The sequence below is a fragment of the Anser cygnoides genome, chromosome 18 (assembly GCF_040182565.1).
Source record: "Anser cygnoides isolate HZ-2024a breed goose chromosome 18, Taihu_goose_T2T_genome, whole genome shotgun sequence".
NCBI lineage: Eukaryota > Metazoa > Chordata > Aves > Anseriformes > Anatidae > Anser > Anser cygnoides.
Window position 1 is genome coordinate 1,736,134 of NC_089890.1, and position 22,244 is coordinate 1,758,377.

A 22,244-nucleotide genomic window follows, 5' to 3' on the forward strand; every position below is an offset into this window, starting at 1 on the left:
TGCCCAGCTGCAGTCTCCCCAGGATGACAGGTCTCAGCACGAGTCCCCATCCCTAGGGCCAGCTCTCCCATGGGGTACCAGCACTGCTGAGTGAGGGGGTAGCTCACACATCCCTGTGCATCCCAGCCCTCTGGGCAGTGAGGCCATGTCTCGTCCCCAGGTTTATCACACCCTGCCTCTCCCCATCCAGCAGTTTTTCTCTGAACAAAACCTGGAAAATTTGCAAGGAGGGACTCCCTCCCCTCCCTGACCAGGATCAGGGCATCCTCTGTGCAAACTTCTTCTCCCCAGGTCTTCCTGAGCACCTCACCCACACACAGAAGCTGCGCCCTGAGCTGGTTCCCCAGGACCTGTGTACCAGTTACGGAAGCCAACTGCTGCCAGATTAATCCCAGCTCCTCAGGGCATGCAGCTGCCTGGTCCTGCCTCCAGCCCACCTCTCTACAAACCTTGGCCACCCAAGTGTTCAGCTGCGTGGAGACCTGGGCCAGCCAGTTGGTTCTCCAGGGGCTCACCCAGGTCTCAAACAGCAGCCACCCCAAAGTTTCACTTGGAAAAAAAAACATGAAATGGTATTTGTGTAGTTGCTGGAGAGTCTGCATAGCTGTTAGATGTATAGCAAATGATTTCTCTTAGCACAGTATCTGACAAGTCCATCTGGCAGCAACTGTTGCACTGCAAGTACCAAAATCCTGTGGCAGACAGACAGTGCGGTGCCTGGGGACAGAGAGGGCAGGCAATATCAGGAAAATCCCCTACCTTCTCTTCAGCAAAGCTTTCACTTCTCCTTTCTATCCTAAAAGGCTTGAATTCCCCCCACCCACCCCCCCTCAAAAAAAAAAAAGAAAAAAAAGGTTTCCCTCGAATGGGAGATTTTCCCTTACACTGCTGCAAGCTACCTTTAGGTAGCTCATGCAAATGTTTGTCTGCAAGATCCCACGTCCTTCAGCCATCTCCCACCACTCCTGCACTGTATCAGAAACTACAGGGTTTCTAACAAACTGCTCTTCCGTTTGAGAAAGAAAAAATACGCAGCTCGCACAAAAATGCTAGTGAGGTGTGGATGGGGCAGAACATAGTATCTCACCCCTTCCTGTTTTGCCTTACCACACTCCTTTTCTTATTCAAATACTTCCTGTTTCTTTTCAGTGAAGTCAGATGAATTATTTTTATGACTAGCCCAGGGAAAGCTGAGCTAATTACCTAAATTAATACCTTACATTAGGATGGCACATTTACAGCAAGAAACCAATTAGGAGGAAATTGCTCAAAACCAGCTCCCCGAGCATAAGCAGAAGCTCTCCCCTCAGCTCAGTTTTGTGATTCCTGCCCTGTTACTGATGTACAAAGCAAGATTGCCACGTGGCCTTGCCTGGTTTAAGTAAAGAGAAAAGAAGAGGGCTTTCTGTTCCTATAGAAGTAGCAAGCAAGAAGTCCCAGCGGTGAGGTGCTCTCCTAGCCCAGCTTCCCATCCCAGCATTGCAGAGGCTCAACACTCACGACTTTGAGGTTTGCCTCCTGGAGTTTCCGGGCTCTCTCCTCCAGGCGTTTGGCGATCACCGCCAGCTCTGCGTTCTTCCTCTTCAGGTGCTTAACCTTCTCCTCTGTTTCAGGGAAGCAGCTCCTGCGCTGGATAACAGAAGGAAAGGATTGACCTGAAAACCCCATTCAGCCTCCCCCTGCACCCATGCTTGAAGCTGGCACTGGGGATGTCAGAGGTAACAGAGGTCCCTGGCCCTGTCTGATCCACTCTGTGCCCACTGGGCTCTTCCCAGCCAGGGCTTGGCCTGTTCTTGTACAACTGTCCCAGATGCTATACACTGACCTCCACTCGTTTCCTCTCCGGTCACTGAAACCTCTGCTTTTCCTGATATTTTTGTTAACCTGACCTCTTGAACAAGAAGCCCCTTGCCCCACCCCAGTCCGTCCATCTCTGCAGCCTGTCGCCCTCTCTGCTCTTTGCAGGCTCTGCTTTTGCTGGATGGGACTGAGCACATCACCAGAGTCAGTCTATCCTGGCTGCTGGCCCTTTGGGCTTTCCCTTCCGAAGCCTGTCCAGTTCATTTCCCTGCTGTTACAGTACTCAACACATCACTGTGGATTTGTGCTTCATCACCACGTTACACCCCGAACTTTGCTTGCTTTTTCCTTGCTCTCCTGACACTGAGACATGAGCTGAGGGGAACAGGGAGAAAGCAGCCAAGGACTTTATGATGTTTGCAAACCAAATTTCCTTTTCCTTTCTATTGATTCTGTTTGCTCTTAATCCCCTTTTATTTGTTATCTGTCCATTTCGATAAGCTGCTGCTTGCCGATGGCTTGTTCTTTCAAGGTCATACCCAGATGTGTTGTGCTGTCTTTTCACATCAGCAAAAATGTCAGGTCAGCTGATCCTTCCAATTATTTTCTTCGCTGTCCCTGTGAGATCCCAGCACGTGCACTTGCTGCTTTCACTGCTTTATTTGCTTTTCTTCATTCAGAAGACCAAGGCTGATTTTTAAGAGTAAGATTTGATGAGAGCTTATATGATAGTGCTTTGCTAAAATCCATATGAATGCTAACGGGTGACCCCCTGAGCCTGCAGGGCGTACTGGATGTATGCTTTTAGTGTAGGAAAATTATCTAAAATATGTTTTGAATTTGGTGATATGAATCTGAAATGTTGAGTGATCAAATTTTCAAGGGCATTTTGAAGAGAAAAAAATCAACCTGAACTGTGTATTTCTCAGACTCTTTCACACCTTCTAATCCTTTTCATACAGCAGTGGTGACACATGAAATACGAAGCTGCTGTGACATTTACATTAGGAAATGGGAAGCACCTTTGCCTAGGAGGGCATTATGGCCATACACTTCCAACGGTGCATGGACGATGTGCAATGCAAGGTCCTCTCCCTCTGCACGGTGTAGTTCAGAGCCAGGGTTGCTGATGAGCCCCATTCCCAGCAGGAACAAGGAGGCTGTTCCTGGAGCATATCCTGCTGCCTGTGTCTTGGCAGCAGCACCCATCGCACTGTCTAGCCAAGCCCCGATGCCACACAGGTCTAGGCCGTTGAAGGCTGGAGCATGTTGAGCAGGTGGCTGGACCACAGCAGTGGAAGGACCTGAACTGTTGGGGGCCTGCATGGTCAGGGTCCCAGATTGGGAACTGAAAGTTTATAGGGTTGGACCAATGCAGCTCTGCCAGCACTGTGGGATACTCAGACCCAGGGTGGCTACCTCCCCACGCTGCAGGGCTTCACAGGCAGGGATGCTCTCTGGTGGGGGGGGGAGCATCTCCTCTTCTTATTTCCTGGCTGCCAACCATGGGCTAGGGGAGCTGAGGACGTGGAAGTTGGGCAGAATGGGGCAGCCCACACTGTGGCAGCCTCGCCTGGCTTTGGGTGCCAGGGGTGCCGCTGGAGAGCCAGGTGCTGAGCTCCCGCAGGAGCAGGGGGCAGTGCTGCACTGTCACCCAGAGCAGGGCTAAGTGAATCAGTGTTTCTGCTTTTCCCCTTAAAGAGGAAACAAGAGCGACTTCCCCCTCCCTGCTGTCAGCTCACGGCTGCGTTGCTCTCTGCCAGCCCTAGCAGGCAGCTGCGGAAAAGCCTCTTGCGGTTGCCAGCAGGCAAATAACGCAGGACAAAGATGGCTGGGAGGGCAGCAGCAGGTCACGAGGAAGGGGTCCTGCTCGAGCCAACAGCAGGTGCAGTGCAAAGGCACCCAGGGGACACAAAGCACCCAGGCCCCCTTTTCTTTCCCCCTCGCCCTCCCCAGCTGATCCCATGTACCAGCATTTCTTGGATCTGGTGGCCAACGGCAGCTCGCCCCAACCAGGGCTCCCTCCCCACGGAGAATCCCACACCCCACACTGTTGGTGTGCCTTGAGCCAACCCAGCGCCTGGCCGGGCTGCATCCTCCGCTCACCAGCAAGCTGTTTTCCTCCGCCAGACTGGAGTAGCGGTGCCGCAGGTCCTCCAGTGCGCTCAGGAGCTTCGTGTTCTGGCTCACAAGGAAGCTGTAGTCAGCCCCGCTCTGCAAAACAGCATGGAAGAGGCAAGGCAGGGCTTCACCTCCCCTGGACGAGGGGGCCACGGCTGCATGCTCTCCCTGGCCCCACAGCAAGCCCAGCCCAGCTTCACTGGGAGGCCAGCAGGGTCAGGGTGCAGGCAGTGAAGCAGCAGGCTGAGACTTGGAGGCTGATTTCAGGAGGAAGAGAGGGGCTGCATGTCCTTTGGGGGTAGCAGGAGCAATGGCCATAGCTGGGTGCTCGCAGCTGCTTTTCCAGGTTCAAGGAGATGCATGCCCTACTAGCAGTGTGGAAAATCAGGGAGATTGCTATCAAGGACACACTGAACCCTGGCACCCATCTACAAGTGGTTCCATCACCCAGTGCCTCCCCATGGGCCAGTGGGACTGGTCACCCTGCAGAGGGTCTTGGGCTGCATCAGGGTCTCAACTTGCGTCTGGGGAAAAAGCCCAAACCCTGACACTGTCTCCAGCTGCTTGCATTTTGACATCGTACCACCTAAACCAGCTCAGATAAATGCAAGCAGAGCCAGCAAGAGCACATGCCACAACACACCAGACACATGTGCTCCTCCCTACAGCTCAGGGACCAGGCATTGTGTGGTTCTTGGAGGCAAAGAGACCTCCTCACCCCCCTCCCCATGCCAGCCACCCAGTTTGGCCCAGGAGCCTGCCCGGGAGCCAGGCCCTGGCTCTGCCCTCCCTGTGACAGCCTTGGCTCCGGAAGAAGGCAACATGCCGGATTTCTTTGCAAAATACTACCTTAATTTTGTCACATCAAAAGCAGCAGCAGCTCTGCTGGGAGCTGTATATATAGCTTGTGGTTACTGCTTCCTGCACAGAGCAGCTCGCCGCAGGCTTGCTGCCGAAGCAGGGTCCCAGAAAGTATTTTTATGCGTTAGCAAAGCTCAGAGCCAAGCTATTGCTTCACATCTGCCGTATGGCAGCAGCAAGCCACGCACCTCGAGAAGACCTAGACAGATGTTCTCCCAGCAGCCAGACCAGTCTTGCAGGACCCAGGAATTCTTTGCTAGTGCCACTGAATGGCTGCAGCCATCCTCTTGCATTGCTCTGTGTCTGCAAGCCAAGGCTATGACTGAAACGTCCCTTGGCTAACAATAAACACTTCCTAGGCTTTCCTGGCAGCAAGTCATACAAGCAGCTCACAGCACAAGGACACTGCTAAGCTCTAGGAAGTCTGAGACTGGGCAAAACTCATCACACTTTTGAACAAGACTGTTTTTGGCTTCTTGATCACTTCCATCAGAGAAAAAGTGCAGGAGACCAGTGCCACAAAGTCCACTGTGCCAAAACCCCCAGCATAGCTGGGCACAGCAGGCAGCCTCTCCCAACGTCTCACCCCTGTACAGAAATGCATTGGCACATCAGGGAGGAAAAACGTGACTGGAAGAGACTGAAAACCAAAAGAAAACCCTCTGAAAATAAACCAGCCCTCTCCTGGCCTCACCCAATGCCCCTAGGTCCCACCAGCCCTCTAAGCCCCCAAGAGGGGATATTAGGTGCCTCGAGTTTCCAGGCCTTTGGCAGAGCTGTTTGTAGGTGTCCACCCTGCAGAAATCCCTGGGTTCAAGAAAGGTGGAGTGAAATGTCCCATGGGAAGAGATTGTACTGCCTTCCATTTGTGGGAAAGCAAACCTATATTTATTTTCCTCTTTTTTTTTCCACCCCTCTCAGCACAAAGGTGCAGCTGCTGCCTCATCCCCAGGGACATTGCACCATGGCAGCCCCCTGGCATGACAAAGAAGCCCCCAGAGCCAAGTGCCACTCACCCTGCATGGTGCAGTGATCTGGGCCCAGAGACCCAGCACCAAGTCCTGCAGCACCAGTGCCATCCCTGCTGCTTTACAGGGACAGTAATGTGTCCCAGAGAATATTTCCCCCATTGCCAGCTCCAGGAGCAGCAGAGCCCTTCCTGGTGCCCATGCAGAGGATGCTGTGAGTGCTGATGGGGGCACAGAGCAGGATGAGGGCATGGGGGGAATCCCGTCAGCATTTTCCAGGCAGGCACAGTGTTGCTGTGGGACGGTTCACTGCTGCTGTCCCCAGAGCCAGGAAGGCAGCTCCTGGGATGAAGTCAGAATGCATTATTTCCACCTCCTTGCCACTGCCAAGAAGAGTAAAGCTTCTTGTCTTTGCTCTCTTCCATGCAGAGAGGCTCAGCCGGTGCCTTCTGCGCCTGGGGCAGGAGCTGGGCGGCCATGGAGGATGCAGGGTGCTGTGGCCTCTCCCCTCTGGCAGCCAGGGCTTCTGTCACATCAGTATCGCGGTTCTGCAGAGGCTGATGGGCCCTTCTAGCATGGCAGGGGCTCTGCTGGGGACTGACACCCAGATGGGCCCATTTAGGTCTTTGAGGCCTCTTTTCTGTAGCTACAAACCCGCGCCTTCACCAGGCCAAGGTGCAAAGACTCACAGCTACTCTCCTTCTGTCCTAGGCTCGCGGGCTGTCCCCGCTTCAGCTGCGCTCCAGAGCCCACCACACAGCAGAGGCTGAGCCCGCGCTGAGCACCCCAGTGCTGCTGGCTCCCCTGGGCCTGCTCCAGGCCAGGCCTGGCCCACAGCCGGGCCGCCCCCCACCTCCTAGGCCCTGCTGCAGCTGCAGCTCCTCATGGCCTCCTTAGGAGAGGGATGAGGGGCATCCACAGCCATGCGGCGTCAGGAGACCCTCGCTGAGGCACCGCCAGGGTGCTGGCTCCAAGCTTTGCCAAACCTCACCCTGGCACAGGGCCGGGGCCGGGCTGGCTGCCTGGGATGAGCCCTCCTCACAGATCGCGTGGCCAGCACTGACTGACTGTCTAGACGTCATCCCACACTCATTAAACATTCATTTCCTATAATGAAATAGCTTTTCATTTATTAACCGCTCCGCCGTTCCTCATTGCTCCTGTGCTCCGTGATGCAGCCTCACTGCAGGCATGCTTGCGGCCCCCCCACACATTGCGTTTTGAATGGAGCTGAGGAAATCTTTGCGAGAATAGGCCTGGAGGCCCCCCCTAAATGGCTCTTCTTCATAAAGACACGTAGAAGTGCCTGCAGAAGCCAGGAGACAAAATCCAAAAGCTTCCCACAGTCAGGGAGGTTTGCAGTGAGCTGAAGCTGGTGGGAGCCAAGGCAGAGCTGAACCACAGAGAGGGCACAGAGAGCCCTCGTGTCCCCAGACCAGGAGATTCCTTGGCCGCTAACATAATTAATCCCAGGGACAACTTCTTTGGCCATAGAGGAAATTTTCCAAAGACAGAGCAAAGCAGGGAAATAGCAGCAGGGAGGCAGGCAGGGGAGCAGAGCACAGCTCCCTAGTGCAGCTGACACACAGCTTTGAAGCCTCTTGGTACAGTGGTAACATGATCATCTGTCACTTCTTCTGGCAGGTAGAGCCAAAAATACAGTTTCCTCATGATACATTGAGAATGAGCAAACACAGGCCTCAGCAGGGCACCTACAAGAAAAGCTGCTGCTTTTTCACCTGAAAACTTCAAAAAGCAATCAAGAGCTGCAGCAGCTTTTACAGAGCGAGGTGCCCAGACAGGCTGCTAAGTGGGTCATGCAATCAAAATCCCCCAGGAACACCCAGCATCCAGCACAGTCTTTGAAGTTCTGCAGAAAACTTGCAGGAAGCCATTTGGGGGGCAGTAAATCAAACTGCGGCAGGGTTGGCAGCGCTGCTCCGCAGTGCGGCTCGGGTGGCCAAGCTGTGCTGCTGGTGCCTTGCGGCTCAGCCTGGCACGGACTGGCCCAAGGGCTTCCCCAGTCCCGCTGCCGCAACTGAACCAGTCAAAATCCAGCCCTGCTTGAAAATCTCAGCAGAGAAGCAGATGTCAAGGAGGAATTAACCAGGTGGCCCCATGAGCAGGAAGTCTCAGGTGGCTTTTGGCATGCTCGTGACTGTTTTTAAAATATATATAATTTTAAGATGCCCCCATGATGATTTCCCTGTCTGCAGCAGACAGGGCTGCAGTTGCCAGGTTTGCTTCACAACAGCCATCTCTGAAATCTAACCCTCCTACTGCAGATACCACTTCTTAGGTCAAAAACCACCACTACTTTCCTACTACCTTCTATATTAAACCCACTACCTCTCCCTTGTTTGAAATCATTGTCACCTGTCATGCATTAAATTCCAGGCCTCCATCATGTCAAAGCCCTACAGTTGTTCACTCCAGCTGACTTTGGTAATTAGTCTCCTTAAATTCTCAATCCTTGCCACTTGGAAATAAAACCTGTCACTGCCGATCCGTTTTCTCCTCTTCCATCCAGGTTCAGTGGAATCGGCTTCCTTGTAGATGGAAGTTATTTTTTGTAGGCTGCTCTTCTGCAGTGCCCTCACTGCACGTCAAAAGCAAGACAAAAATAGCATCACCTCCTGCTCGGTCAGTGAGCAAGAGCAAAACCCATCAGCTGCCACTGCCGGCACAGCGAGGACACCTTGCGCTAGAGTGCGCATTATCTGCATGGAGGTAAAAGGGCTATTTTTGTTAAAGGTATGAGAGAAGAGACAGGCCTGGGATGCAGCCGTGGTTACTCTGCCACTCCTTTGACAGGCAGCCTGTTTCCCACAGCTTCCTTCATTTTGCACCAGGTTCCTGGTTTCAGACACAAACATCTATGTTCTTTCTTTGACTTCATGACACTTCCCCACCAGCTCCTTGCCCTGTGCGTTGCCAGCTCCTGTTTCCATGATTCAGCATTTTCTTCTGCTGCCCATCCCTCTTCCAAACACAATCTTATTTATTGTGATTTCCTCATTTATCTGATTTTTATCACCGCACGTAAGGAATTCACGGAAGAAAAAATCCATCCGAGGCTATTAATTTCAAATATACTGCCTCCAGCATGGGGAGTGCTGGAGCCACAGATTGCAAGATATTAGGAGAATATTCAGGGAACATTCACTCTACATTTGTTCTTTCTTACACCTTTTCCAAGGCATCCTATTCTGCACACCCTCTGACCACTGCCAGCTTGTCCTAAGTTCCCCACAATGTATTTAAAATGAGACATGCAGCTAAAATTGGAGTCTCACAAATTCATGTCCTCTCTATCTTTGAAGTTTCTTATGAAAGCACTATTATCAGTCCCAGAAAAACAAAATCAGGTGCTCCAAGAGGAGAAAAATCAGCTTGATAGCCCTGATCACCCTGGCTGGGCTGTCCTTTGACAAGCTCAACTTCTCCAGTCTTCCCAGATGGAGAAAAATTAAAGTCCTTGCAGCATTGAGACTAGGAATGTGAGTGGAAAATAAAATCCCGAGACAGAGGCAGAATCCAAGACTGCAGTCAGGTCCAGCATACAATATGGAGCAATTTCTCACCTTTAACAGCAAATCCAAAATACAAGAAGTTTTGCAAGTAGATGAGAAAATGATACCTTCATACCACAAGGCTGCTGGAAAAGCAGCTCTGAACTATTCCTGGCATACTGTGCATGCATTTCTTCATCTTTCATGATCAGACATAAAACAGATCAGTCGGTTGAGAGAGCCAGAGGATTTGGAGAAACCCTTTTCTGTCCCCACAAGGCCAGCCTGTCCCTGTGCCACAAAGCCCAGCACAGAGACCAGAGCAAGCAGCCCTGTGTGGGATGGACCCAGTGGGAACACTTGAAGTGGAAAGGTCCTGCCAAGGGCGCAGGCGCTCATCTAGCTGAATGACTGCTGGTAGCATCTGTACTGGAGTTGCTCCTTGTCCTGCTCTCCAGTGTGGTCCAGAGACCTTTAACCAACATTTCTTCCAGCTGGGAGTTACCTGCCTTACACAGAGGCATGACAGTGTGGGTGGCCCCATGAAGGATTTCCCAGCTGCAACCCAACCTCTCTCCATGTTAAATGCAAGTCTTTTTGCAAATGCAGGATATGCAGCCAGAAAATGCAGCTGGTGATTGCTGGGATATGATCCAACTTGTTTAGCAGATAACCTACAGCGTAGGGTTATACACAGTATGACAACAACACGACCTTCCTGCCCTTGGGTTGCTCTGGGATCCTTGGGCACCCCTAAGTCCCTTGTAGGGGCCTTTTCCATCTACACACCTCATGAGAAAGATGCCCACATTTCACAGGGAAGAATCATGTACTAAGCCTCTTCTGCCAGCTGCCCAATTAGCACTGAGGTACAAGCTTCTCGCTTTTCTCTTAGCAGCTTTCGGAAAGATTTGGTCTAGCCCCACAGCAGTAAAGCAGGATTGTGCTCCATCCCCGCCACAGTAAGGGGAGACTAATAGTCTTTCTGCTTTCATTGCAGAGAGAAACTGAAGAGATTATTTCTCTTCATTGCACAGCTTGAAATATATGAAAGTCAGGGTATATGCTGTAAAACACAGTTTGTTTGTAAAACTCAGGTGACCAACGGAGCCAAGACAGCCAAGCCTTCTTCTTCCATTGCAGATTTTCTAGGTGCTGCTGAGCAAGTCATTGAATCTGCAGAGAAGCAGGCACAAGCAATGACATTTACACTAGACAAAAGCAACACATAGAAGTGGGAAGTAAATGTGTTAACATCCTCAGTGCAAACACAGAAAGACGGGTGGCTTCAACCTCTACTTCTTGCGTACTCATCTGCACTGCCCATCCTTTGAGCTAAACACATGGGTATTGGCTTCCTACACAAGGTGCTGGAGATTTTTGTTGTTTAGGTCTGAACAAAGGTCAGCCTGCAGCTCCCAGCACTGCAGGCTCCAGCCCAGGCAGCCCCAAGGTCTTTATGGAGCATCTGGACTCTTTAGATGCCACATGTCAGATAATTCTATTTTGTAAGTATGCAAAAAAACCTGGGGAAGAGTGATAAAATTTAGCTCTTTCCAGGTTTGGTATTTTGATGGCTGGAGCAGGGATGATTGTTCTCTGATATCTCATCTTTCTTGTAACAGAAACTCTAATCCAAAGAACCACTCCCTGTAAAGGCATGAGACTTGAGAGGCATAAGAAAGGCACGGTACTGACAAATGCATGTGGGAATGAGGCTCCTGTCTACAGCGAGCAGCCTGGGGCTTGCCAGGGCTTCACCCCCGGAGGCCATGGAACTGCAGTTCAGTAAATCCCTACCCCAGGAGGAAGTGCCACTGCCCTCTAGCAGGACCACAGCTTGAAAAGTTAATACCCAGTCTCCTTCCTACTTCGGAGCCTCAGCAATGGTGTTTGTGGTCTCACAAGCTGCTTTTATTGAGTAGAGAGACTGTATTACCTAATGCATTCAGCTCTGAAGAGATGGATGCCCTCTTGAACCCTGGAAGACACATCATAGAACTAGAGTGGCAGATTTTGTATGCAGAGCTCAGTTTTTGCCCAGGTATCTGCCCCACAGTTCTCTACCATGTGTGTCTGTTTTCAGAATTACTCGCAGTTTCCCAGGGGCCAAGAGCACCTTTTCTGCTTGGGTCATATTTGCTTAAAAAATGTTCTGATTGCCCAGACTCTGGCACATTGGGAACAGCGTTTCTTACATATTGCAGTGAGCAAGAATTCACTGGCCAAAATGTGATTTTAAGATTTTGTCCTGGACTGATGAGCCCCAAATCTCCAATGTCTTTAACAAGTAGATGGAGGACAAAGAAATCATTTCCTTGCACTGCTCACAAGAGCCAAAGGCACTGTTTGGTGATCAATATAGGAATGTGAATGGCAAGAGCAGCAGAAGACTTACAAACTGATGCCCAAAAGGGTATTTTCCAAGAACTGCTAAACAGATTGCTCAGCTGCAGAAAGCCTGTACTCAAAGCAGGAGGAGGCCAACAAGGCTGCCGGCATTGCATGTGCCATATCTCTTCATGTTGTTCCAGCAGGAAGGGGGACTACAGCTGCAGGACACCCAAAACAAAGAAGCAAAGGCACTGGCAAGTTCCCTTGTGGAAAATGTACAGAGGGTGAAATGAGAAAGATGCTGAGACAAAAGATCGTGGTGCAGTAACAGCCAACTCCCCAAACCAGTTTGTCATCACCAGTCCAGAGGATCCAAGGACACAGTGAGGAGGCAATGGGCTGGTGTCCCTCGTCCTCCATGTCCCACAGAAGTGACCTTTCCAAGCCATTTGGACATGTCTTTGTGCTGACAATACAGGTGAGTAGAGTCAGCTTTCACAGAAAGATAAGTAAAATAAAAATCACTTTCCCCTTCCAAACAGTCTTGCTTTGTGCTTTCTTCCATTCATTCCTACAAATAAAATCACACTGGGTGCTCATGGCAGACAGCTATCTGCAGTTGGCCATACGTTCGTAATGCTTGCAGAAAATGGCACTAAGTCATTTGCATGAGGCTGAGTGTTGCCAAGAAAAATTAATTTACTCAGACTTTGAGCAAGATGGAGTACGATCTTTTTCTGATTGCGATTCTCTGAAATGGTGTCCATAACAGCCAGAACTGGCCTCAGTACCCAGGAAGGCCTTCTCAACTTCCTACCATATTTTATTTTGCTGATCTATCCTTTTAGTCAGGGGTGCAGCTGTACGCGTCCTCAGGCATTAAATGAATAGTTTTTCATCTACGGAATGTTCAAAGCTCTTAAAATACCATGAATTCCTGCAAAAGGAACTGAGCTTGTTGTTAAATGCAGCTTGTCCTGAACACTTGGCATGGAGGATGTTTACCAGCATTTTATAATTCTTACTGTATCTGTGATTTGTGTTAAGTCCCATTGAGAGCAACAGCTTTTTTTTTTTTTTCTGTGGATATTTAAATTCCTACTGATTTGGGGGTTCCTTGGATTAAGCATCTTCATTTGGGTTTTACAGAGTAATTGAACATCCTTAGCTCCCTCTGACCTCAGAGAGAAAGCTGCATGCTTGGCTTTTCAGAAATTCAGATCCAAAGTGGCCTCCTGAGATTGAGAAGTAGTCACGTTAGCCAACTCTGAGCATCCTAGCCATGCTCCTTGCCTTTGTGGCTCATGAGATGCCAGAACAGGGATGGTTAAGCTGCTGAGCTTACCCCATCCGTACATGAAGCTGGATAGGCTGGTGGGGGACTAATCCTGGAGACGGAGGGTACAGAGAATATCCAGAAAGTGAACGACCTTGTTCCTTTCCCCTCTATCAATTTAGGGCATCAGGAAAAAGCCTTCAGTTCAGCAACCCACCCCCAAACCATCCCAAATTTCCAGGACCAAAGCAGATCTCAGCAGGGCAGCACCCTGCAGCAGATGCAGACAACTGAGCTCTTCCGGGAAATGCTCTAAAACCGTTCTGACAGCATTATGAGAAGTTTCCAGTTTCCAACCAGACTGTATCTGTGACACTTTGACCCCATTCTTCCTACATAGTATTTTACTTAGTGTTTTTCTCCCCTGATATTCATTATTCTGATTGGGATCCTAAACCTGCCATACCTGGAGATGCTCAGCAAGAAAGTCTTTTCTTCCCTTCTGTGTCTACACAGAAATTTTGGAAAGCAAGACCAGAGTGATTTCAAAGGCCTTGGAACAAGAATACACTCACGAGATCAAGCCCCCAAATAGCATTAGTCAGTAGTAAGATGGGGGATGCACGTCTCTGCTGTTACTCTGCAGAGGAGCTAGGAAATCCTGCAGTGCATTGCAGGACGCAGAGAAGCACAGCAAATGGAGGGGAAGAAATGGGCACAGGGAAATTCCCACAGGACTTATGAAGAACATTCATCTCAAGGAGTCTGCTGTAGCTTTGGGACAGGGTTAGAGAGGTGGAAGGGTCCCAGTCTTTGGAGATATTAAACACTTGCCTGGACAGGCCCTAAACAACGTTATCCAGCTCTGGAGCCAACTCTGCTCCAGACAGAGGCTGCATGGGATGCTGCAGGTGTTCCCCTCAGCCTCATCCCACTTCTCTATGTCCACAGTACCCTTGCCAGCTCCCATATGGGAGAAGGGCGGCAGCTCTCCAACCTATGCACTCCAGAGGGATCTAAGCCAGAAAGCTGAGATTAACTTGACCCACAGAAAGTCTTAACATCTGCCCCTAGACTGGCCCTGAGGAAATGGCACAGCATTAGTGGCAGAGGCTGGTACACACAACAAGAGCTTCATCATAAAATCAACCTCTTTAATCAACTCTGTCAGTGATGAGCCCTCAGGAGGCTCTTCCACACACTAGGAGAATACTCCCTGGAGGCAGCTGCCCTGTTTGCATAATGCAGCACTGACATCCCAAGGACAGAAGTCCTGGACTCCTAAAGGAATCCCAGCTCTGTCTGCAGGGCACATGGCGTTGGTAGCGCTTGTCCCAGCCTGGCCAGGAAGAGCCATGCTTTGGAGGGGAGCTCCCTGTTGGATCTGAAACAGAGATCAGTTGCAAGCCTTTCATATCACTTGACTTTAGGAGGAAGTGCTGGATTTCCTTTCAGGAGATGACAAGTTAACCTTTCTGGGGATCAACAGCAATGTTAAGGATGTAACATTATCACGAGTACCACCACAGTATCACCAGTACTACCACAGTAATGTCATGGTACTGCCACGGTCCCACTATGGCACTAACACAATACACGACAGTACCACCAGGTGCCACAGTACACTTGCTATGTCAAGTACCATCGTGGTACTGACTCGGTACACTGGTGCTGTGGTGACACTACCATGGTGCTGCCAAGCCCGTGAAGTGGGAAGGGAAATAGTCATCTGCCATGTCGGGACCACCCAGGATCCTAGGGAAAAGTCAAAGCAGCCCAAAGACCAAGGGAAACTGGGTGATGGATGCTCCGCAGTCACAGCCATTGAAACCAAGTGGGGTCCTCGCCCCCACCACTGCCACCCACACATTCAGCTGGTGCCTGGGGTACCCACTGCAGGATCAGCCAGAGCTGGGTGCATGGCTCCCACCCCACAAGGTGCTCTTCAGCTGCTGGAGCACCCGCAAGGACCTCTTTGCGCCATCTCCTTCCCCTTGCCACCCTCCCCGGACAGCGTGAGGCAGTCCTGTGGGGCAGAATAAAGCTGAGCCCCAGAGCGAGGAGCACCAACACCAAGACAGGGTGCTCCCCCCTTCCCTCACCCGCTGGCTCTCCTGAAGCAAGACGAGATGTTAAGTTTGGCACAATTGTTTTGAGTCTTGGGATGGACAGATAAGGGAGATGGGAGCAGAAATGCTTTCCATTCTGCTGCCCCGGTTTTGTCTGGGGTGCTTCTGGAACAACCAAGAGCTGTGACCAGAGGTGGACTACAGACTGCGTGGTTAAATGCGGCATTTCCCTAAGCATCACGATAAACAGCCATCCAAAAAAGACCGATAAGAGGCTGCTTGAACGAAACAATTTTCTCTCCTGGTGGGTTTCCAGCAGTACCCTTGCTCCTGTGAGCTGGTCCAGCCACCCTCCAGCTGTGCTCAGGAGCACAGCACTGGCATAGCTCAAAAACCTCCTGCTAAACCCCAGCCAGCTCAGCTCACCTCTTCTTCCCCACACTCAGGAAGAACAGGCTGAGAGCTTATTCCTTCCCTATTTTAAAAGCATCACGGAGTCACCTCAGAGTGCCAGGGGATCCCAGAAAGATGAGTGACTTTACCCAAGGAAAAGGAGGGTGAGTTGTCATAAACGGGGCCAGCTAATGAACTTCTGTGGCCTGGATTGAGGGGGTGAGGCTCCTAGGAAGCCTTTTCAGCTGTTTTCAGAGAGACGCTGCGAGGGGCTGGGCATCGCGTTGCCTCGAGGTGCCCTGCTTTGTCTGCAGGGACGAGATCCCCCCGCCCGCCCACCAAGCCCACAACCCCTCCAGACCACCCCGCTGGAAGAGGGCATGCTCCGGACGCAGGCGGCACTGAACTGTGTCCCCTTCACCACCCGCAGAGCTGCTGGAGCAAGGAGGTGCCGCAGGGCTGGGGGAGCCCCGGGCTGACAGATCCGTGCCGGGGGCCAGCTCCGGCACTAGCAGGCCGGCGGCAGCTGGAAATCCCTGCCGAGGGGCAGCGCGGGGAGCGGCTCCTTCCCTCGCCCGCGCTGCGTGGCAGCGGCTCCGGCAGCTGCCGGCCCCGCGGGGTGGGTGCCGTGGGGTGGCTCGGCCGCGGCCCAGCGCGGCCGTCCGGCCCCGCGACGCCTCTCGCCCCGGAACGCGCCTCGCCGGGCAGCCGCCCTACCTGGGCCGGGCCGTCCGTCCGCTGGCTTCCGAGCCCGTCCATGGCTTGCCGAGGCCTAACGAGCTCCGGCGCGGGGCGAACCCGCTGCGGGGCCGCCGGGGGGGCGCGCAGGCTGCCGCGGGAGCCCTCCTGGGGCTGGGCTGCTCCGGCCCCCTCCGGGCCCGGGGACGGCGGGCGGCTCGCCCTGCCGGCGGCTCCCCCCGAGCCCTCACGCGTGGCCGGCGCCGGGGCCACGTCCGGGCGGGCGGAGGCCGCGGGGACGGCGTCGCCCGTCTGCGGCGGGTCCGGCTCCTCCATGGCTCACGCTGCGGCGCGGGGGGCTGCCCGCAGCTGCGGGGACCGGCGCGGACACCCCGAAGGCATCAGAGCGGCGGCGGCGGCGGGTGCCCGGGCCGCGCTCCCGCCCGGCGGGGACGGAGGCGGCGGCAGCATCCCCGCGCCCGGGGAGGCTCCGTCCCCGCCTGGATCCGCCGGCTCGGCGGGCGGGCGGCTGCCGGTGCGTGTGCGCGTCCGTGCGCGCGTGTGTGCCCGCGTGTCTGCGCGTGTGCGCGTGTCCCACCCCGCACGCACACGCGCTCCGCTCCCGCACCCTACAAAGGCCGCCCGCTGCCCCCAGCCCCGCCGACCCCCGCGCCGCCCCCGGCCCCCTGCACCGCCGAGGCCCGGGCGCCGTGACGCCGGTGGGGGGCCGCGGGCGCTGCCCGCCCCTCGCCGCGGCCCGGCGGAGCTCCCCCCCGCCGAGCCCCGCAGCCCCCGGCGGCCGCGCGGCCGAGCCGTGGACGCGGAACCCGGGCCTGGCACCCCGCCGGGAGGAACGCCGGCCCCGCCGGTTTCCATGGCAATGGTGCGGGAACGGTGCCGGCTGCCTGCCGATGAGGCGGCCGGGGGCTGCGGCGGCGGGCCGGGGGGGCCCCGCCGCCATCCCGCGGCCCCCCCGGGCACGGCCCCCCCCCGGCGCAGGGGGTTGGGGGTCCCTCTGCGGGGAGCCCCGCGCGTTTCCCCGTCCCCTCCGGCCCTGGGATCGCCTGGTGTCCCGCTGGTGCTGCCCCGCAGGGCCGAGCACCGTCGCGACCCGCTGCCGCAAACGCGAGCCTGGGCCCTGCCAGCCCGCGGAGGGGCTGCGGTGGGTGAGCCGCGATGTGGGAAGGGAGGGGGCTGTTGGGGTTGGCGTGGTCCAGGCGCACGGACAGGAGACGAGAGTTAGCAGCATAGCGCTGCACCAAAGCTCGCGCAGAGCCACAGAGGTGCCTGCTGCCCGTCTCGCTCTCCGTGGATGGAGGCCACCCCACACTGTGGGCCACACAGCACCAGCGATGCTCGGGGAGAGCCCCCGTCCCGTTCCCCAGGACGTCCACTCGTCCTCGCTCCCCAGCCCAGCCCCAGCCTTGTCCTGCAGCAGAGCACGGTTTGGCCATCCCTCGGCTGCTGCTGCTCAGCTGGGGACAGACCCCGCCTGCTGCGTCGGCATGCGTGGCTGCGGGGTAGACAGTGTTTTGTCACGGTGTTGCTCCGTTTGTGGCCGTGGCTCCAGGTGAGGTACACGCAGGAGGCTCAGGTGGCTGGCATGCACGTTTCAGAGGCTGCTTTGTGAGCACTGTCTGTGGGAGCTCAGCGGGCACACCCAGACGTGCAGGGTGCAGATGTGTCACCTACTGAAACAGATGCCACTGGCTGCGTGTCAGCTCTGCCTGAGCACAGGCAGTGCAGACATCACCACCAAGAGCGGTTTTCTCACCGCTGACTGTAAAGACTGCAGATGACCCACTTAGATGCTGTGGGGAGTTAGCACCAGGTCTAACAGTCCCACATCTGGCAGCATCCTCAGAGCCTGCCGTCACCCAAATCCAGGATCTCCGAGCTCTTCATTTTAAAGAGTGTTTGTTGTGATCATCGCCAAGCTGGCCACAAGCAGCGAACACGACCAACAGACCAGAGGGAAAATTTCACACAGCGGATCCCACCTACCCGCATCTTCTGATACTTGCTTATCTCCAATCACTAGCTCAAGTGACCCCCTCCAGGAGCACTCAGGATGTGTCCCACCGCTTTCCACTGCCAGGAGGAGACCTGGATCCCCCTGGTCCCTGCCCATGACCGTTTTCCTCCCCAGGAGAAGCCAGGCAGGATCTCCGGGTGCTGCACAAGTGCAGAGCAAGGCCCAGGTGCTGCACAGCTTGCTGACAAGACAGAACAAGAAGGTTTAATTAGCAGGACGCGAGAGCCAGCAGTGGGAAGGGAAACGTGCCACTGATAAGATCATGTGGTTGCGAGCAGCGCACGGCACACGCTGCTCAAACAGCACAGCCTCCTTGGGAACCCTGCTCCGACACGTCTTGTTTTGCACTTCCACTGCCATGTGCTGCTCACCACAGCCATCTCTGCTTATCCCACCAGGGAACTGCTGCTATCACCAGACCTCCTGGGCAGCTCTAGGCTTCTCCTGCTCACCAGTGCCAGACCCGCGTGGCTCCATGGTGCTCCCAGGACCTGCTGCCCTGGAGTATCAGGGGCCAGGGCCAAGCCAGGCACCCATTTTCTCCTCCCGCAGTCCTACGGAAGACCCCAGTCAGGTGAGATGAAGTCAGGTGAGATGGTGGCACATCAATGGCATCCACACTGAACACATAGCCATGAGCTGCCCCTCCTTGAAGAGACTGGATGCATCCTGGCTTCCTGAGCTTGGCAAGCTGGAGGTGCTCTTACTCCTTGGCCAGCCAGCTGGATAAATCAGGGCCATGGACCGTTCTCAGGGAGGAAAGAGAAATCCATCTGGGTTATTAAACAAAGGCACAGTGGCTCGGGAGCTCCCTGAGCTGACTGAGTGAAGTCCTCATGAGAGCTGTGGGGACAAAGTGCTACAGGCACCTCCAGGTACCCCTTGGTCCCCCAAGTCATGCAAGCACCTGCTGTGGGTCTGTGCTCCATGTACACGAGATGGAGCAAAGTGTTTCCTTAGAAAGACACTTGAAGCTCTCCTAAGACAGAGGAAATGACAGGCTTAGGGAAAACAAGCAATGGCATTGAGCAATTAATGAAAACCAGGTGACAGTAGAGAGGCTGAGATCAACAGTTCAAGCCTGGCAAGCTGAAAAAAGGCTGCCCCCCAGCAGCACCCACTGCTCTCTGAAGGCCTCCAAGGAGCCAAGGTGCAGGTACAGATTGCACAGACCCCAGGGCCTCCTGCCTTCTTCCACTGTGGAGCAGCAAGAGTGGACATGCTCCATGGCAGAGAAGAAATAAGTAGCCAAATGTTGACCCCAGGGCCATCAAAAACCAGGGAGCCATCCCACAGGTTTTGAGCAGGACACTGATAACAGGGTCCATTGGCAGCCTCCAGACAAGGTGAGATGAACCAGGACCAGGGCTCCCCATGAGACTGCTCAGGGCAATTAAGACTAATCAGTGTCCTCAGGGTCCTATCGATCTTCTCCTCTGGCTCAGGGGATGGAATTTGGTGGGGCCAGGAAGGATTAATGGGAGCTCCTGTAGCTCTCTGTGGTCTCAGCTGGGGAAGGAGGCTGAGGCTGTGCCAGCCCTGGGTGACCTGTGCCCTGCTGCGGGGGTGGTGACACGGGGGCAGTTGGTGGGCACTGACCTGCTTCCATCCTCCTTTCCCGCAGGCCCCTGAGGACAGCCCCAGTGAGACCAGGACACGTGGTGACACCAATGGGAGCCCACTCCCAGCTGAGACCCTCGGCTTCTGCTTCCCACCTCCCTCGACCCATCCCAGGGCCACCAGGGCTGGGGGTTTGCTCCGGCACGTCCTGGTGCAGATCTGGGGAGGAGACGTGAACATCTGTGATGCCCATGCTTGCAAGGACTTCCTGGGCACTGTTGCATGGGAAATGTGCATTTGTAGGACACAGCATCATGCTGGGGGTGCGTTCATCCCTGGGCATGCACGAGCACAGTGTGGCAGGGGCCACCAGGCGCAGGAACCAGCTAAAAGCAGCCCCACAGGGAAGGGGATGAGCTCAGCTGGGCGCAGGGCACGGTGCAGCCCCCCACAGATGTGGTGGCTCGTGTTCTGCAGTGTGGAAATCCCACAGCTTGCACCGAGGCTGGTGCATGTGGGACTGGGGCATTTGTGTGGGTCTGAAGACAGTGGGGGGAGCCTTCCACTGCCCTCAAGGCCCCGTTGGGCTGGGGGCTGCACAGCCTCCCCGCAGCCACAGCATTGACCCGGGCGAGGAGAAACGCGCCGAGGTCCTTCTGAGACTGGCAGTTCCACCCAGTAGGGAACGGACACGTTTCCTTGCAGGAGCCAGCCAACATGCACTCAGCACACAGGGAGGGCACTAAAAAAGGAGCTGTGTTTAAAAAAAAAAAAAAAAAAGTTGCAGTTTCTGTTTTGCTGCTCTCAGCAAGAAATATGTTTCCAACGTCTCTGCAGGCAGTGAATGCTGGGTGGTTTATATTTGTGACCATAATATTCATCAATCATAAGTATCCAATATTTACGTTGCCTAATACTTACATATTCATTATTAGGAACATGACCTTTCAAAACTTCTGTATATTAAAACTGTAAACTCAAGCTTTGTTTTCCTTTTAGGCACGCAACAAAATGAAAGCTGCTTGGGGCAGGCTGCGCTGCTTCCTTTTTTTTTTTTTTAGCTCTTTCTCGTTTCTACTGTTTAAAAACTTGTCTCCTTGTGACCATGACTGCAGTTTTGATTCGATTTTTTTTCCTTCCATATCCCTTTCAAGCACTCGTGAAGCCAGAGAACCTGGGAAGCTTGGACAGCGAAGCGAAGGCCAAACCCTTCACTCCTCTCTGGCCAGCTGTGGGTACTCAAAGTGAAAGGAAAATATCCCGTTCTCAACAAAACCACCCACAAGTGCTCCTAAAACCAGCACAAGAAATTTTACAAAAAGTGGAAGCCTTCCATTAAAATTTGGACAGAAGGAAAGGAAAAAAATGTGGTTTTACTGTATTTTTCTATTGTTTTTAGGTCCCTTTCCCAAGGCCGGGAGATGGGGAATCAAAGCCGAGCATGGGGATGCCCACAGGTGTTTGGGAACTGACATTTGGGCACTGGGGACCTGGGAAGCCAGAACATGGAGCCAACAGCGTGGGTGGGCTGTGTGTGTGGGGACAGTGACCACAGGAGTGTCTCATTCCCTCCCCATGTGAAGGTGGCAGGGCTGCGGCAGGACATGGCCACTTTGCCATGAGCCTGGACGGACATGGGGCGCAAGTCCCCCTGCGTGGTGCTGGTGTCCTTCGTGCTGTTTCTAACACCCCTGAGCCTCCCCCCCCGGGCCCTGTCCCCATGCAAGCTCACAGTGCCCCCCAGCTGCTGGCCATGGCCTTGGGGCACTGCAAGTGTCTTTTTCCAGTTTTTGCATTTCCCAGGAATAGAATAAAAAAGACAAAGTCCACAAGTCAAAACTGAAAGAGTTTTATTTAGCAGCATCCTGCCATCGTGCAGCCACGCGAAGCCATTCGCCAGCCCCCCCCCCCCGCCTCTCCGTGCCCGCACATGGCCGCCACCACCCAGCTCCCCACAGGACTTTGCCACACGTGACCTGAAGATGGGGCAGAAAAGCATGAATCGCAGGCTTTGCTACCTACCTGGCCCCTCAGCCCCATGTCCCAGGCGTGCTGGCCCGGTGGCAGCAGGGACGGTGGTGGTGCCGGCGCCAGCCTGTCCTTGGCTCCCCAGCTGTGCGCAGCTGGTGGCCGGCCCGCAGGTGGCCGGCAGTGCTCTCTTCTCTGTAGCCCACAGTACACTCATCCATAAAGTAGGAAACACTACACCCTGCAGTGCTGTTTAGTAGTGCTTTCTACTTTATGGGTGACTGCACTGTCTCTCAGTCGGTGTCGGCGATGCTCTCCTCCGGCGACGTGCTCTCCTCCGCCTGCACCCCGCGCGCCCTGGCCGTGGGGATGCTTCCGTGTCAGCATGGCCAGGGGGCGCGAATGGCAGGGCTGGCTTTGCCCTGGGGACAGGGACCCCCTGCTGGCATCACCTCCTGCCCTGGGGAGCCGTGCCATGCACAAGGGACATCCTCACCTCCTCCCCATGGGGGAGATCCTGCCTGGTACCCCTGAAACCCCACCCTGAGCACAAGGGGCAGCCTTGCCTTCCCAGCCACCCTACCTCCTACACCATCATTCCCCCTCAAGCCCTATCCTGGGCACAAGGGACTCTGTCACCTCGTCCCCAGGGGGGCATCCCACCTCAGA

At 54.3% G+C, this 22,244-nt stretch overlaps 1 protein-coding gene and 2 long non-coding RNA genes across 11 annotated transcripts in view; 2 read left to right on the plus strand and 1 right to left on the minus strand.

Moving 5' to 3' along the window:
• Window positions 1–16,661, minus strand: part of TSPOAP1 (TSPO associated protein 1) — a 71,010-nt gene extending 54,349 nt beyond the window's left edge. For 6 of the 9 annotated variants that reach the window (XM_066979853.1, XM_066979852.1, XM_066979851.1 and 3 more), the window contains exons 1-3: window positions 16,052–16,661; window positions 3,907–4,014; window positions 1,501–1,629 (exon numbers count right to left, since the gene is read on the minus strand). In XM_066979853.1, coding sequence (XP_066835954.1) covers window positions 1,501–1,629; window positions 3,907–4,014; window positions 16,052–16,348 — 534 coding nt within the window. In that variant the 5' untranslated portion in view covers window positions 16,349–16,661. The remainder of the gene's footprint in view (window positions 1–1,500; window positions 1,630–3,906; window positions 4,015–16,051) is intronic. The other 3 variants (XM_066979850.1, XM_066979849.1, XM_066979857.1) reach the window with 2 other exon arrangements.
• On the plus strand, window positions 1,372–6,828 carry LOC125183237 (uncharacterized). The gene is made up of 3 exons (XR_007164874.2): window positions 1,372–1,509; window positions 1,614–1,718; window positions 6,462–6,828. It is a non-coding gene; the product is annotated as an uncharacterized lncRNA (long non-coding RNA).
• Window positions 16,662–16,875: 214 nt separating the features above from the next.
• LOC106041055 (uncharacterized) lies at window positions 16,876–20,972 on the plus strand. The gene is made up of 3 exons (XR_007164872.2): window positions 16,876–17,178; window positions 18,446–18,621; window positions 19,672–20,972. It is a non-coding gene; the product is annotated as an uncharacterized lncRNA (long non-coding RNA).
• Window positions 20,973–22,244: the final 1,272 nt, after the last annotated feature.